At 41.1% G+C, this 15,896-nt stretch overlaps 1 protein-coding gene across 2 annotated transcripts in view; it reads left to right on the top strand.

Annotated features, from left to right (window-relative positions):
• Nucleotides 1-15,400, top strand: part of LOC133619215 (uncharacterized) — a 17,141-nt gene extending 1,741 nt beyond the window's left edge. For both annotated transcript variants that reach the window (XM_061980151.2, XM_061980150.2), the window contains one exon: nucleotides 13,562-15,400. In XM_061980151.2, coding sequence (XP_061836135.2) covers nucleotides 13,562-14,940 — 1,379 coding nt within the window. In that variant the 3' untranslated portion in view covers nucleotides 14,941-15,400. The remainder of the gene's footprint in view (nucleotides 1-13,561) is intronic.
• Nucleotides 15,401-15,896: the final 496 nt, after the last annotated feature.

Raw genomic sequence — 15,896 nt, 5'->3', positions numbered from 1 at the left:
TGTCTGCTGCAGTGCAGCTGCCGTACCATACCGTAATACAGTAGGTCAGCAGGCTCTCGATGGACGAGCGGTAGAAGGTCAGCAGCAGGTCAGGCTTCAGGTTGTACTTCCCGAGGACTCTAAGGAAGTGTAGCCGCTGCTGAGCCTTCTTGATGATTGATGTGGTGTTGACTGTCCAGGAGAAGTCATTAGAGATGTGGACTCCAAGGTACCTGAAGGTGTGGACCCTCTCTACACGCTCGCCGTTGATGTAGAGGGGGGCAGGGTCGGTGCTGCTTCTCCTGAAGTCGACGATGATCTCTCTGGTCTTGCTGGTGTTGAGAGCGAGGTTGTTCTCCGAAGACCAGGCCGTCAGCTTCAGGACCTCCTCTCTGTAGGCAGCCTCGTCACCCCTGGAGATGAGCCCGACCACTGTGGTATCGTCGGCGAACTTGACGGTAAGGTTGTCACTGTGGGCCGGACTGCAGTCATGGGTGTAAAGGCAGTAGAGGAGGGGGCTCAGCACACAGCCCTGTGGGGAGCCGATGCTCAGCGTGCGGGAGGATGAGAGGTGCGGGCCAAGTCTCACATTAAAGGAAACTAACAACTATGAACTAGGTTTACAGCATATGAAATACATTTGGCAACAACATGCACTTTGAGAGTGCAGACAGCCCAATTTTCATCAATTAATATATTCTGTAGACATACCCTCATCCGCGTTCTTTTCCTGAAAGCTGATCTGTCCAGTTTTGGAGTTGATGTCAGCAGGCCAGGGAAGCTAGGGTCGATATTCTTCTCTTGATCATCTTCGGTGGCATAAGGGACGGTGTGAGCCAAGACATCCAGGGGGTTTAGCTCGCTCGTCTGCGGGAACAAACTGCCGCCATTGCTTGCCGGGCTACCGAGGTCCTTTGTCCCTGAATTGCTCACACACTCCGGCAGATTCAATGGGGGTCTGGCGGCAGATTTCTTTGACTTTATGGTTGGAAATGCATCTGCTTTGAGTGTCGCAGGATATCCACACATTCTTGCCATCTCTGTCGTAGCATAGCTTTCGTCGGTAAAGTGTGCGGAACAAACGTCCAATTTCTTGCCACTTTGGCATCTTTGGGCCACTGGTGCAACTTGAATCCGTCCCTGTTGGTGTTGTTACACCCTCCGACAACACACCGACGAGGCATGATGTCTCCAAGGTACGGAAAACAGTCGAAAAAACGGAAAATAACAGAGCTAATTTGACTCGGTGTTTGAGAAAATGGCAGATTGCTTCCTGATGCGGCATCACATTGTGACGTCACCGCTCCGAGAGCGAATATTAGAAAGGCGTTTAATTCGCCAAAATTCACCCATTTAGAGTTCGGAAATCGGTTAAAAAAATATATGGTCTTTTTTCTGCAACATCAAGGTATATATTGACGCTTACATAGGTCTGGTGATAATGTTCCCCTTTAAGAATGTTGGTCAACTAAAAAAACTCTTCATAAATTACAAAAGACACAAATATAATTATCTTAGTCGTCAGACGTGGACATTTCTTTCTTAATAAATTAGGACTCATTACAGACTATCCCCCAGAGTCCCAAAATACATGTGGTCATCATGATGTCATCACCTAATTTGCATAATTTGCGATATTTTTTTTAAAAGGGAAACATTTACATACCTTTTAAAAACAAATCTGCATCATCATTAATTATATATATGTGTTTTTATCCATCCATTTTCTACCGCTTGTCCCTTTTGGGGTCGCGGGGGATGCTGGATTCGAGCAGAAGGCAGGGTACACCCTGGACAAATCGCCACCTCATCTATTATATTGTTATTGTACAATGTACTTTGTTTAGAATTTCTCTTTTAGGGGCTTTATTAAAAATCATTTATTTGTGGTGTCATTGTAAATTGTACTCGCTGTTCGAGACTCTCCTGTCGCTCCATGTCTGCGAGCTGCCGCCCGCCTCTACTGTCTCGAAACAATCACGAATTATTAGTAGTCAAGGAGGCCGATATTTGGAGCCGATATTCGTTTGCCGTAAAAGTTATTTAAACATGAATAGTGTACGCCAGGGGTGCTCATTACGTCGATCGCGAGCTACCCGTCGATCTCGGAGGGTGTGTCAGTCGATCACCAGCCAGGCATTAAAAAAATAGTCCTAAAAATGAGCGATCATAAATCTTCACTATGACGTCACTTTCGTCACTTGATTGACATTCACGGCACCCGAGGGTCTTCTGAGATGACGCTGGCTGCTGCCAGCTCATTAAAATTACCGACTGGAAGGCGAGAAACACTTTATTTCAACAGACTCTGGCGCCGTACCTGTCGTCAAAACTCCAAAGACCGACTGCACAGTTGCGCTAACAAAATAAGAGTCTCAGAAAGCTGGCGTGCACAAGCTAGCAAGCTACGGAGTTTGCCTACAATGTATTTCTTGTAAAGTGTATACAAAGGAGTACGGAAGCTGGACAAATAAGATGCCAAAAACCAACCACTTTCATGTGGTATTGGACAGAAAGGAGGACTTTTTTTCTCCTCCATTCGAAAATGCGGACATTATCAGCACCACTGTCTGATTCCTATCAATGCAAATCATCAGAATCAGGTAATACACCAACTTATATTCTTGTCTTTGTGAAAGAAAGGAATCTATATATGTTAAACATGCTTTTATTATATTTAAAGACCTTTAACTTATTAACAATATTAACTATATGTGTTAAACATGCTTGTATTATCTTTAAACACCTTTAACTTATTAACAATATTAACTATATGTGTTAAACATACTTGTATTATCATTAAACACCTTTAATTTATTAACAATATTAACTATATGTGTTAAACATGCTTGTATTATCTTTAAACACCTTTAACTTATTAACAATATTAACTATATGTATTAAACATACTTGTATTATCATTAAACACCTTTAATTTATTAACAATATTAACTCTATTTGTTAAACATGCTTGTATTATCTTTAAACACCTTTAACTTATTAACAATATTAACTCTATGTGTTAAACATGCTTGTATTATCATTAAACACTTTTAACTTATTAACAATATTAACTATATGTGTTAAACATGCTTGTTTTATCATTAAACACCTTTAACTTGTTAACAATATTAACTATATGTGTTAAACATGCTTGTTTTATCATTAAACACCTTTAACTTGTTAACAATATTAACTATATGTGTTAAACATGCTTGTATTATCTTTAAACACCTTTAACTTGTTAACAATATTATCTATATGTGTTGAACATGCTTGTATTGTCTTTAAACACCTTTAACTTATTAACAATATTAACGATGTGTTAAACATGCTTTCATTATCTTTAAACACCTTTTACTTGTTAACAATATTAACTATATGTATTAAACATACTTGTATTATCATTAAACACTTTTAATGTATTAACAATATTAACTATATGTGTTAAACATGCTTGCATTATCATCAAACACCTTTAACTTGTTAACAAAAACATATATTTCATAAATAAGTAAATATAAATGATATATATGAATGAGGTAGATCCCCACGACTTGATCAATTGAAAAGTAGCTCGCCTGCAGAAAAAGTGTGAGCACCCCTGGTGTACGCCATTAAATCGCTAGACAGGGCTTTAAGTTGTTTTTAACAATGTTTTGGTATGGTCACTATCAATATTTGTATCGATTCGCCCACTTTGTTTACATTCAAGAGTTTTATCTTAGAGTTTAGCACGTGTAGTGTAGCATGTTTAGCTATTTTGTGTCCTCCAGTGATAATGCTACTTGTAAGAAACATAGTTTATATGCCGCCACGTGGGGTGAGGATTGCTTACTTTGATGCATATTTGCACTATGAAGGGACATTAGCGCTAACGAGTGCTTGTTCTTTCCTCGCTGCCAAAATTTGCGGTATGCAGGTAAAATGTGTCATCAATGTGCATTAACAAAATATAACGGTAGTATTAAAAGCTTTATGGTCGAACAGATGTATATCGTCTATATCGCGCAACCCCATTTTCAACCAGTGGAAACCAAACCAGTGGAAACCAAAGCTTTCTGAACAGTATTTCTGATCTAAAAGTGAATTTTTTTGTTTTAAAACTCGTGTTGCATGTTAAAATAGTACCGTTTTGAACAGGGCCATGTGCGGATTGAATTCATTTCAATTAAATTTAAAGGGTAACTGCACTTTTTTGTAGAGTTTTGCCTGTGATTCACACAGCTTATTGTGTGTGCATTCTAAACAGAAAACAAAAAATTGTACTCCATCAAGGTTTTATATACATGCTGTAAGAATATGTGCAATATAGTAATTAGAGTTGTCCGGATACCAATATTTTGGTACCGGTAAAATCTTAGGGTACATTAAACGTATGTTTATTATTGCAATTTAGTCCTTAAATAAAATAGTGAACATACTAGACAACTTGTCTTTTAGTAGTAAGTAAACAAACAAAGACTCCGAATTAGTCTGCTGACGTATGCAGTAGGGATGTCCCGATCCAGGTTTTTGCACTTCCGATCCGATACAGATATTGTTTTTGCATTTCCGATCCGATACCGATACTGACCGATACTGGCCTGTCCGAGCATGTATTGAAGTTTAAAGTTATTTAGCCTACTTAGTTGTCAGAATCATGTTGAAAAGGGTTTTAGTACTCTTGATAACAACTAGCCAGCTGAATTAGGTGAGTTTGAATAATACACAATGGTTGGTAACAAGAAACTGACCTGTTTATTCAAGGATAAACACAAAATAGACAAAATGATACATGACAAACAGAAATGGCATCATTGAACTAGGGCTGGGCGATATGGCCTTTTTTTCAATATTGCGATATTTTAAGGCCATATTGCGATACACGATATATATCTCGATATTTTGCCTTAGCCTTGAATGAACACTTGATGCATATAATCACAGCAGTATGATGATTCTATGTGTTTTGATTGATTGATTGAGACTTTTATTAGTAGGTTGCACAGTGAAGTACGTATTCCGTACAATTGACCACTAAATGGTAACACCCCAATAAGTTTTTACACTCGTTTAAGTCGGGGTCCACTTAAATTGATTCATGATACAGATATATACTATCAGATATATACTATCATCATAATACAGTCATCACACAAGATAATCACATTGAATTATTTACATTATTTATAATCCAGGGTGTGGAGGGGGGCGCCGGATGTAAGTGTCAAAAAGACAGCCAAAAGAGTTTGATATGAGAATCAATCTAAAGTTAAAATATAGGGTAGAAATGCACCCATTTGCAGGAAATGTAGTCTTGATTTTCAAAATTTTCTTTCAAGGCTTGCATGTCTACATTAAAACATTCTTCTTCATACTGCATTAATATATGCTACTTTTAAACTTTCATGCAGAGAAGGAAATCACAACTAAAACAATCACTAATTTTTTCATACGGTGTTGATCTGGACATTTTTGCCTCAGCATTTTGATGGTGTGGGCGTGTGGCACCGAATGGAGATAAGCGTCTCGACAGACGTTATAATATTTGAACAATGATGATGAAAACTGTTTTCTCTGTCGTATCCGTGTGTCGAAAATTGTTATGCGCTTATTTTTTTATTTGATTTTGTGCATGGCATATAATTGCTATGCGCAGAGGACGCTTAAACAGTGCGCAATTGCACAGGCGAGCACCTTAGAGAGAACATTGCTCGCACGGCTGCGCTAGCATCACAGCTAACGTTAGCCATGCTGCTACCTCTCTGCTCGGGGAGGGCGTATACGTATGTGACGTATGACGTGACAGTATGTGACGTATGACGTGACAGTATGTGACGTGTGTAAGAAGGTGCGCTCGCTGTCTGTGAGAGGGAGACACAGGAAAGAGTGAGAAGAGCCTGTCGTGTAATGCCAGCAGCTAAAAGCAACTGCGTGAGAATCCACAGACCTGTGGATGTGTTGAAGGTGTGCTGGAAAATGCGGAACGGAAATTAGGGAGCAGCAAAAAAGTGGAATGTATTATTTAAATCGGTGCGTTGGAAAACACGGACCGGAGTTTTTTTTAAACTGGATCTGGATCGGCATTTTCACATGCCTTGCCGATACGCAATTTTTGGCAAATATCGGCAGCCAATCCGATCCAAATATCGGATCGGGACATCCCTAGTATGCAGTAACATATTGTCTCATTTATACACCTATTATTTTGTACACATTATGAGGGACAAGCAGTAAAAATGTACTTGTTCATTTACTGTTAATATCTGCTTATTATCTGTTTCAACATGTTCTATCTACACTTCTGTTAAAATGTAATAATCACTTATTCTTCTCTTCTTTGATACTTGACATTAGTTTTGGATGATACCACAAATTTAGGTATCGATTTGATACCAAGTAGTTACAGGATCATACATTGGCCATATTCAAAGTACTCATGTGTCCAGGGACATATTTACTGACTTTATAAACATCATATGAATTCTTTTAAAGGGGAACATTATCACCAGACCTATGTAAGCGTCAATATATACCTTGATGTTGCAGAAAAAAGACCATATATTTTTTTAACCGATTTCCGAACTCTAAATGGGGTGAATTTTGGCGAATTAAACGCATTTCTATTATTCGCTCTCGGAGCGATGATGTCACATCGGGAAGCAATCCGCCATTTTCTCAAACACCGAGTCAAATCAGTTCTGTTATTTTCCGTTTTTTGACTGTTTTTCATACCTTGGAGACATCATGCCTCGTCGGTGTGTTGTCGGAGGGTGTAACAACACCAACAGGGACGGATTCAAGTTGCACCAGTGGCCCAAAGATGCCAAAGTGGCAAGAAATTGGACGGAATTTGTTCAAAATACGAGGGTGTGGGGAAAGCCGACGAAATGGTCAGTCGTTTGTTCCGCACACTTTACCGACGAAAGCTATGCTACGACAGAGATGGCAAGAACGAACCGAAGATGATCAAGAGAAGAATATCGACCCTAGCTTCCCTGGCCTGCTGACATCAACTCCAAAACTGGACAGATCAGCTTTCAGGAAAAGAGAGCGGATGAGGGTATGTCTACAGAATATATTAATTGATGAAAACTTTATTCATTACTCGCGTTTTTACGTAAATTATTATACATAAACTGAGTTTACCAATAATTTAGCTTAAAAACATTTATTTTTTTCAATCATTCGAGTAGTCTTGTGTAATGCAGTATTTTGTGTCTATTTAGGTATGGTTAACCTGAGTGCTGAAATCGTGGAAAAATATATGTTCTTAGCGCGCCTAAAATGGGCTGTCTGCACTTTTAAAGTGCATGTTGTTGCCAAATGTATTTCATATGCTGTAAACCTAGTTCATAGTTGTTAGTTTCCTTTAATGCCAAACAAACACATACCAATCGTTGGTTAGAAGGCGATCGCCAAATTCGTCCTCGCTTTCTCCCGTGTCGCTGGCTGTCGTGTTGTTTTCGCTTGCATACGGTTCAAACCGATATGGCTCAATAGCTTCAGTTTCTTCTTCAATTTGGTTTTCGCTACCTGCCTCCACACTACAACCATCCGTTTCAATACATGCGTAATCTGTTGAATCGCTTAAGCCGCTGAAATCCGAGCTAATGTCGCTATAGCTTGCTGTTCTTTCCGCCATGTTTGTTTGTGTTGGCATCACTATGTGACGTCACAGGAAAATGGACGGGTGGTTAAAATCAGGCACTTTGAAGCTTTTTTTTTAGGGATATTGCGTGATGGGTAAAATTTAGAAAAAAACTTCGAAAAATAAAATAAGCCCCTGGGAACTGATTTTTAATGGTTTTAACCCTTCTGAAATTGTGATAATGTTCCCCTTTAAAAGGAAAAAATATTGCAAAGATCGGCTGCCCCCCAAAACTCCTCGCCGTCATAAGATCATTCCACAAAAACACACATGGTTCCGTCTGTTGGGAAGGAGGAATCCGCAGCGGCGTAAAACAGGGCTGCGTTCTTGCGCCAACCCTCTTTGGAATTTTCTTCTCCCTCGTTCTGTCTACTGCTTTCGGCACATGTTCTGAAGGTGTCTCCCTACTAGAGATGCGCGGATAGGCAATTATTTCATCCGCAACCGCATCACAAAAGTCGTCATCCATCCGCCATCCACCCGAACCAACATTTTATCAAAACCACACTCGCCCGTTGTTATATGTCTAATATAGACGATGCAAGGCATTATTAGTGAGGTTATAAAGCTTTTGCCTGTTAAAGAAAGGAGACTGATCCAATGCAGCAGAGACATTCAATGCGTGCCACGCATTAATATCTCTTGGCCACGCATTAGTGGCTAAGAGATATTAATGCGTGATAATATTATTCATCATTATTATAATATTATTGTCATTTCCATGAAGAAAGTGTTGACTATTGTTGCCAATGCCCTCAGATCAGGAGTGCGTTCCTCACACTTTGTGTGCGCAGTTGCAGCAAGCAGAACGAGGCTTTCAAGAAGTTAAAAAAATGTTTTAGAAAGACTAGGCCTATATTTTCGTTAGGTAAAAAAAATGTTCTGAATTTATTTCAATGAATATTAACTTGTTAACGTTATAATGCTCAAATAGGGACGAGGGCGGGGTGCACAGTGAAGCAGTGAACAATTTTGCGACAAAGATGAGCCTTTATTGATTGATCTGCAGCCATGACAAAATATCAGACAATCTCCATTGTCAACGACAGGCAGGAAAATAAAGATAAACACATAGCCTATGTTGTAGGCATAGGCTCATACGTTTTTAAGTTGAAATAAAAAAATACATAAAAAATGTGCCTCATAAGCCTTAGGCTGTCAATCACGCGCACAAACTTAAATTATACAATAACATATGTATGTCATCTCTAAACAAAAATAAATTAAATAAATAATAATAATAAATTACCTGCAACTTATTGGCCAAGGCAAATAGCTGAAGGGGGGAAATCAAACCCATCAGACTGCACTTTATCATCAATCTTGAATTATAATGAAAATAGACGGTCGCGATAAACAAAGCAGGCTAAATATCCTTACATTGTCGCCAATCGGAGATGCGCTTCACTTGAAAGCGAGGCCAAATAATTATTCACACATAGTAGTATATCTCCAATAGAAAAAAACCACAATAAACAACGCAATTGCCTTAATTCCTTTGCATTGTAGTGCGCCCAAACAACACGTAACCATCAAAATTATTTAGCTGACCGAACTCAATATAGGTTAGACATGGGCTTATTTGGTATAGCCTATAGGTAACGTAGACTAATTCGTTTAACATATCCAACCGTATGTCTACTTACTTTTTTTTTTTGTTAGCACTATGCAGGAATAAAATGGCATCTACAGTGCCAGGATTCATGCGAGAGCGCCTGGCCTCTAAAATGCGCCCTGCTGCGCTGAAGGAGCGCTCACTTGCGCCACTTGTTGCTGGGACGCGGTGCCTGATGAATAATTGACTGTTTCAATGCTGCTCGTTTTTTGTATGTGGGTAACAACATTTAACTACCGTATTTTCCGCACTATAAGCCGCACCTAAAAACCACAAATTTTCACAAAAGCTGACAGTGCGGCTTATAACCCGGTGCGCCTTATATATGGATTAATATAAATATTTATTTTCATAAAGTTTCGGTCTCGCAACTACGGTAAACAGCCGCCATCTTTTTTCCCCGTAGAAGAGGAAGCGCTTCTTCTTCTATGGTAAGCAACTGCCAAGGTAAGCACCCGCCCCCGTAGAAGAGGAAGCGCTTCTTCTTCTACGGTAAGCAACCACCCGCCCCCGTAGAAGAAGAAGCGCGCGGGTATTACGTTTCATTTCCTTTGTGTGTTTACATCTGTAAAGACCACAAAATGGCTCCTACTAAGCGACACGCGTATAAAGCAACAGCGCTAGCAAGCGAACTTCACCTGGATGATTTTAAAGGTGGTGCTTCTTGTTGTTTCCGGTTCATGAAAAGACGCAATCTCTCCATCCGCACACGGACTACTATTTCACAGCAACTGCCTAAAGACTTTCAAGAAAAGCTGGCTACTTTCCGTGCATATTGTAAAAACAAGATAGCTGAAAAAAAGATCCGGCCAGAGAATATTATCAACATGGACGAGGTTCCACTGAATTTTGATATTCCTGTGAACCGCACTGTGGATACAACGGGAGCACGTACGGTGAATATTCGCACCACAGGGAATGAGAAGTCGTCCTTCACTGTGGTTCTAGCTTGCCATGCTAATGGCCAGAAACTTCCACCCATGGTGATATTCAAAAGGAAGACCTTGCCAAAAGAGACCTTTCCAGCCGGCGTCATCATAAAAGCTAACTCGAAGGGATGGATGGATGAAGAAAAGATGAGCGAGTGGTTAAGGGAAGTTTACGCCAAGAGGCCGGGTGGCTTTTTTCACGCAGCTCCGTCCATGTTGATATACGACTCCATGCGCGCCCACATCACGCTGGTTTTTAATATATTATTAAAGTTTGACTGACCTATCTGACTGTTTTTTTGACATTCCCTTTAGCGCAGTTTGATGCGGCTTATAACACGGGGCGGCTTATAGGTGGACAAAGTTTTGAAATATGCCGTTCATTGAAGGCGCGGCTTATAACCCAGGGCGGCTTATGGTGCGGAAAATACGGTATGTATATATATTTCCGAATTGGTTCAACCGCCAACCGCACGCATCTATTTAAAATCTATTTTTACCCGCCCGACCCGCGGTTTATCCGCGGACTCCGCGGTTGTGTCCGCAAACCGCGCGTCTCTACTCCCTACACACGAGAGCTGATGGGAAACTTTTCAACCTTGCCCGTCTGCGCTCCAAGACCAAGGTGACCAGTGTCCTCCTGAGGGAAATGCTTTTTGCTGATGATGCAGCTCTAGCATCCCACACCGAGTCCGGGCTCCAGAGGCTGATGGACAGGCTTTCATCTGCCTGTAAAGAGTTTGGTCTCACCATCAGCCCAAAGAAGACCAATGTCATGGGCCAAGATGCTGAAACTCCACTCTCCATCTCCGTCGACAATCAGAATGTGTCAACACCTTTACATACCTTGGATCCGCAATCTCCAGCGACTTGTCACTTGACACAGAACGTGCCACCCGTCTTGCGAGAGCCGCCACAACACGACCAGGCTGTCCAAGAGTATGGTTGAACAACCAGCTATCCACTCGCACTAAACTCCAGGTCTACCAAGCCTGCGTCTTTAGCACACTGATGTATGGCAGCGAGGCCTGGACCACCTACACCAGACATGGACCACCTACACCAGACATGAGAAACAGCTAAACAGCTTCCACCTGCGCTGTCTTCGCCGCATCCTGGGAATCTCATGGCAGGACAAAGTTCCCGACATGGAAGTCCTGGATCGTGCTCACTCCACCAGCCTGTTTACTAGGGCTGTGAATCTTTGGGTGTCCCACGATTCGATTCAATATCGATTCTTGGGGGTCACGATTCGATTCAAAATCGATTTTTTTCGATTCAACGCGATTCTCGATTCAAAAAGGATATTTTCCCGATTCAAAAGGATTGTCTATTCATTCAATACATAGGATTTCAGCAGGATCTACCCCAGTCTGCTGACATGCAAGCAGAGTAGTAGATTTTTGTAAAAAGCTTTTATAATTGTAAAGGACAATGTTTTATCAACTGATTGCAATAATGTACATTTATTTTAGCTATTAAATGAACCAAAAATATGACTTATTTGATCTTTGTGAAGATATTGGACACAGTGTGTTGTCAAGCTTATGAGATGCGATGCAAGTGTAAGCCACGGTGACACTATTGTTCTTTTTTTTAATTTTTTTTTTATAAATCTCTAATGAGGGATTTTTAATCACTGCTATGTTGAAATTGTAACTAATATTGATACTGTTGTTGATAATATTCATTTTTGTTTCACTACTTTTGGTTTGTTCTTTGTCGTGTTTGTGTCTCCTCTCAATTGCTCTGTTTATTGCACTTCTGAGTGTTGCTGGGTCGGGTTTGGTTTTGGAATTGGATTGCATTGTTATGGTATTGCTGTGTATTTTTTTGTTGTGTTGATTAATTAAAACAATTTTTTTTTAAAGGGGAACATTATTACAATTTCAGAAGGGTTAAAACCATTAAAAATCAGTTCCCAGTGACTTATTTTATTTTTCGAAGTTTTTTTCACAATTTTGCCCATCACGCAATATCCCTAAAAAAAGCTTCAAAGTGCCTGATTTAAACCATCGTTATATACACCCGTCCATTTTCCTGTGACGTCACACAGTGATGCCAACACAAACAAACATGGCGCATAGAATAGCAAGCTATAGCGACATTAGCTCGGATTCAGACTCGGATTTCAGCGGCTTAAGCGATTCAACAGATTACGCATGTATTGAAACGGATGGTTGTAGTGTGGAGGCAGGTAGCGAAAACCAAATTGAAGAAGAAACTGAAGCTATTGAGCCATATCGGTTTGAACCGTATGCAAGCGAAACCGAGGAAAACGACACGACAGCCAGCGACACGGGAGAAAGCGAGGACGAATTCGGCGATCGCCTTCTAACCAACGATTGGTATGTGTTTGTTTGGCATTAAAGGAAACTAACAACTATGAACTAGGTTTACAGCATATGAAATACATTTGGCAACAACATGCACTTTGAGAGTGCAGACAGCCCAATTTTCATCAAATAATATATTCTGTAGACATACCCTCATCCGCGCTCTTTTCCTGAAAGCTGATCTGTCCAGTTTTGGAGTTGATGTCAGCAGGCCAGGGAAGCTAGGGTCGATATTCTTCTCTTGATAAGACATCCAGGGGGTTTAGCTCGCTCATTGCTTGCCGTGCTGCCGAGGCCCTTTGTCCCTGAATTGCTCACACACTCCGGCAGATTCAATGGGGGTCTGGCGGCAGATTTCTTTGACTTTATGGTTGGAAATGCATCTGCTTTGAGTGTCGCAGGATATCCACACATTCTTGCCATCTCTGTCGTAGCATAGCTTTCGTCGGTAAAGTGTGCGGAACAAACGTCCAATTTCTTGCCACTTTGGCATCTTTGGGCCACTGGTGCAACTTGAATCCGTCCCTGTTCGTGTTGTTACACCCTCCGACAACACACCGACGAGGCATGATGTCTCCAAGGTACGGAAAACAGTCGAAAAAAACGGAAAATAACAGAGCTGATTTGACTCGGTGTTTGAGAAAATGGCGGATTGCTTCCCGATGTGACGTCGCTCCGAGAGCGAATATTAGAGAGGCGTTTAATTCGCCAAAATTCACCCATTTAGAGTTCGGAAATCGGTTAAAAAAATATATGGTCTTTTTTCTGCAACATCAAGGTATATATTGACGCTTACATAGGTCTGGTGATAATGTTCCCCTTAAACATATATGCTTTCTCCACACCACCTAGAACGAGACCATTTTATATGTTAGAAAGCGGGAAAAACATTTTTATTTTCCTGTCTCTCATAATGAGAGACACTGATCCATCATTCTGGCAAGGCACTAAAAGAATGTCCATGAAACACTACACACACATGCAGTACATAGAAGAAAGTGTGGAGCGAGTTCAAGGACAAAACATCTCATGGATCATGTCTGAACTAAAGTGTGTTTGTGTCCTGCAGACGTCCAGCAGATGATTGGTCATTCAGAAGAACTTCCACCTCATGTGCAGAAGCAAGCGTGTCCATGCCCTTCCCACATTAAAGAGGAAGAGGAGGAATTCTGGATAACGCAGGGAAGTGATCTCACCAAGTTGCCACTGACTGTTGTCTCTGTGAAGACTGAAGATGATGAAGAGAAACCACTGATTTGTCATCCAGAAGAACTTCCACTTCAGCCGAAGGGCGAGGGCTCCACTTTGAAGCAAGAGCCAGAGCGTCCATGGCCTTCCCACATTAAAGAGGAAGAGGAAGAACTCTGGATAACAGAGGAAGATGATCTCACCAAGCTACCACTGACTATTGTCTCTGTGAAGACTGAAGATGATGAAGGGAAACCACAAGTAGACAACCTCTTAGCTCCACTATCAGATAGTGAGGCCGAAGACGACGATGAAGAACCTTTGAGCAGCGATTCAGACTGTGAAGGTGAAATGAGGACTCAAACTGACAACAAACATTTCAGCTGCTCAGTTTGTGCTAAAAGCTTTAATCATAAGAACACTTTGACTGGACACATGAGAACACACACAGGAGAAAAACCATTTAACTGTACAGTTTGTGGCAGAAATTTTTCTCAAAAGACCAATTTGACAGCGCACATAAGAACGCACACAGGGGAGAAACCATTTAGTTGTTTAGTTTGCGGGAAATTATTTTCTCAAAAGACCCATTTGAAAGAACACATGAAAACACACACTGACAACAAACACTCTGGATGTTCTAAAAAAACGAGAGATAAACAATGTTTGAACTGCTCAGTTTGTGCTAGAAGCTTTGGTAATAACAGAAATTTGACTCAACACATGAGAACGCACACAGGAGAAAAACCATTCGTTTGTCTTGTTTGCGGTAAAAAGTTTTCTCAAAAGCCCAATTTGACGCGACACACGAGAACACACACGGGAGATAAACCATTTAATTGTTCAGTTTGTGGGAAAGTTTTCTCTTACAAGATCTATTTTACAGCACACATGAGAACGCACACAGGAGAGAAGCCGTTTAATTGTTCGGTTTGTGGTCAAAACTTTTCTCAAAAGGCCAATTTGACAGCACACCAGAGAACGCACACGGGAGAGAAACCATTTAATTGCTCGGTTTGCGGCAAAACATTTTCTCGCAAAACCTTTTTGACTGCGCACATGAGAACGCACACAGGGGAGAAACCCTTTAATTGTTCAGTTTGCGGGCAACAGTTTTCTCTTAAGGCCCATTTGCCAGCACACATGAGAACACACACCGGGGAAAAGCCATTTCATTGTTCAGTTTGTGGTAAAAACTATTCCACCAGGCAAAATTTAAATCGACACATAATGAAACACACTGGAGAAAAACATGTTTAGTTTATCATTATGTGGAACAAGATGGCAGACAAATACACTTACCGTATTTTCCGCACCATAAGGCGCCCTGGGTTATAAGCCGCGCCTTCAATGAACGGCATATTTCAAAACTTTGTCCACCTATAAGCCGCCCGGTGTTGTAAGCCGCATCTAACTGCGCTAAAGGAATGTCAAAAAAACAGTCAGATAGGTCAGTCAAACTTTAATAATATATTAAAACCAGCGTGATGTGGGCGCGCATGGAATCGTATATCAACATGGACGGAGCTGCGTGAAAAAAGCCACCCGGCCTCTTCGCGCAAACTTAAACTTACCTTAACCACTCGCTCATCTTTTCTTCATCCATCCCTTCGAGTTAGCTTTTATGATGACGCCGGCTGGAAAGGTCTCTTTTGGCAAGGTCTTCCTTTTGAATATCACCATGGGTGGAAGTTTCTGGCCATTAGCATGGCAAGCTAGAACCACAGTGAAGGATGACTTCTCATTCCCTGTGGTGCGAATATTCACCGTACGTGCTCCCGTTGTATCCACAGTGCGGTTCACAGGAATATCAGTTGCTGTGAAATAGTAATCCGTGTGCGGATGGAGAGATTGCGTCTTTTCATGAACCGGATCCCTGACGCTTAGTAGGAGCCATTTTGTGGTCTTTACAGATGTAAACACACAAAGGAAATGAAACGTACGGTATATCCGCGCGCTTTTTCTTCTTCTACGCGGGCGGGTGGTTGCTTACAGTAGAAGAAGAAGCGCTTCCTGTTCTATGGGGGCGGGTGCTTACCTTGACGGTTGCTTGCGTAGAAGAAGAAGCGATTCCTGTTCTACCGGGAAAAAAGATGGCGGCTGTTTACCGAAGTTGCGAGACCGAAACTTTATGAAAATGAATCTTAATATTAATCCATATATAAAGCGCACCGGGTTATAAGGCGCACTGTCAGCTTTTGAGAAAATTTGTGGTT

Source organism: Nerophis lumbriciformis, linkage group LG20 (genome assembly GCF_033978685.3).
Source record: "Nerophis lumbriciformis linkage group LG20, RoL_Nlum_v2.1, whole genome shotgun sequence".
Taxonomy (NCBI): Eukaryota; Metazoa; Chordata; class Actinopteri; order Syngnathiformes; family Syngnathidae; genus Nerophis; species Nerophis lumbriciformis.
This window is presented reverse-complemented; position numbering and strand designations above follow the sequence as displayed.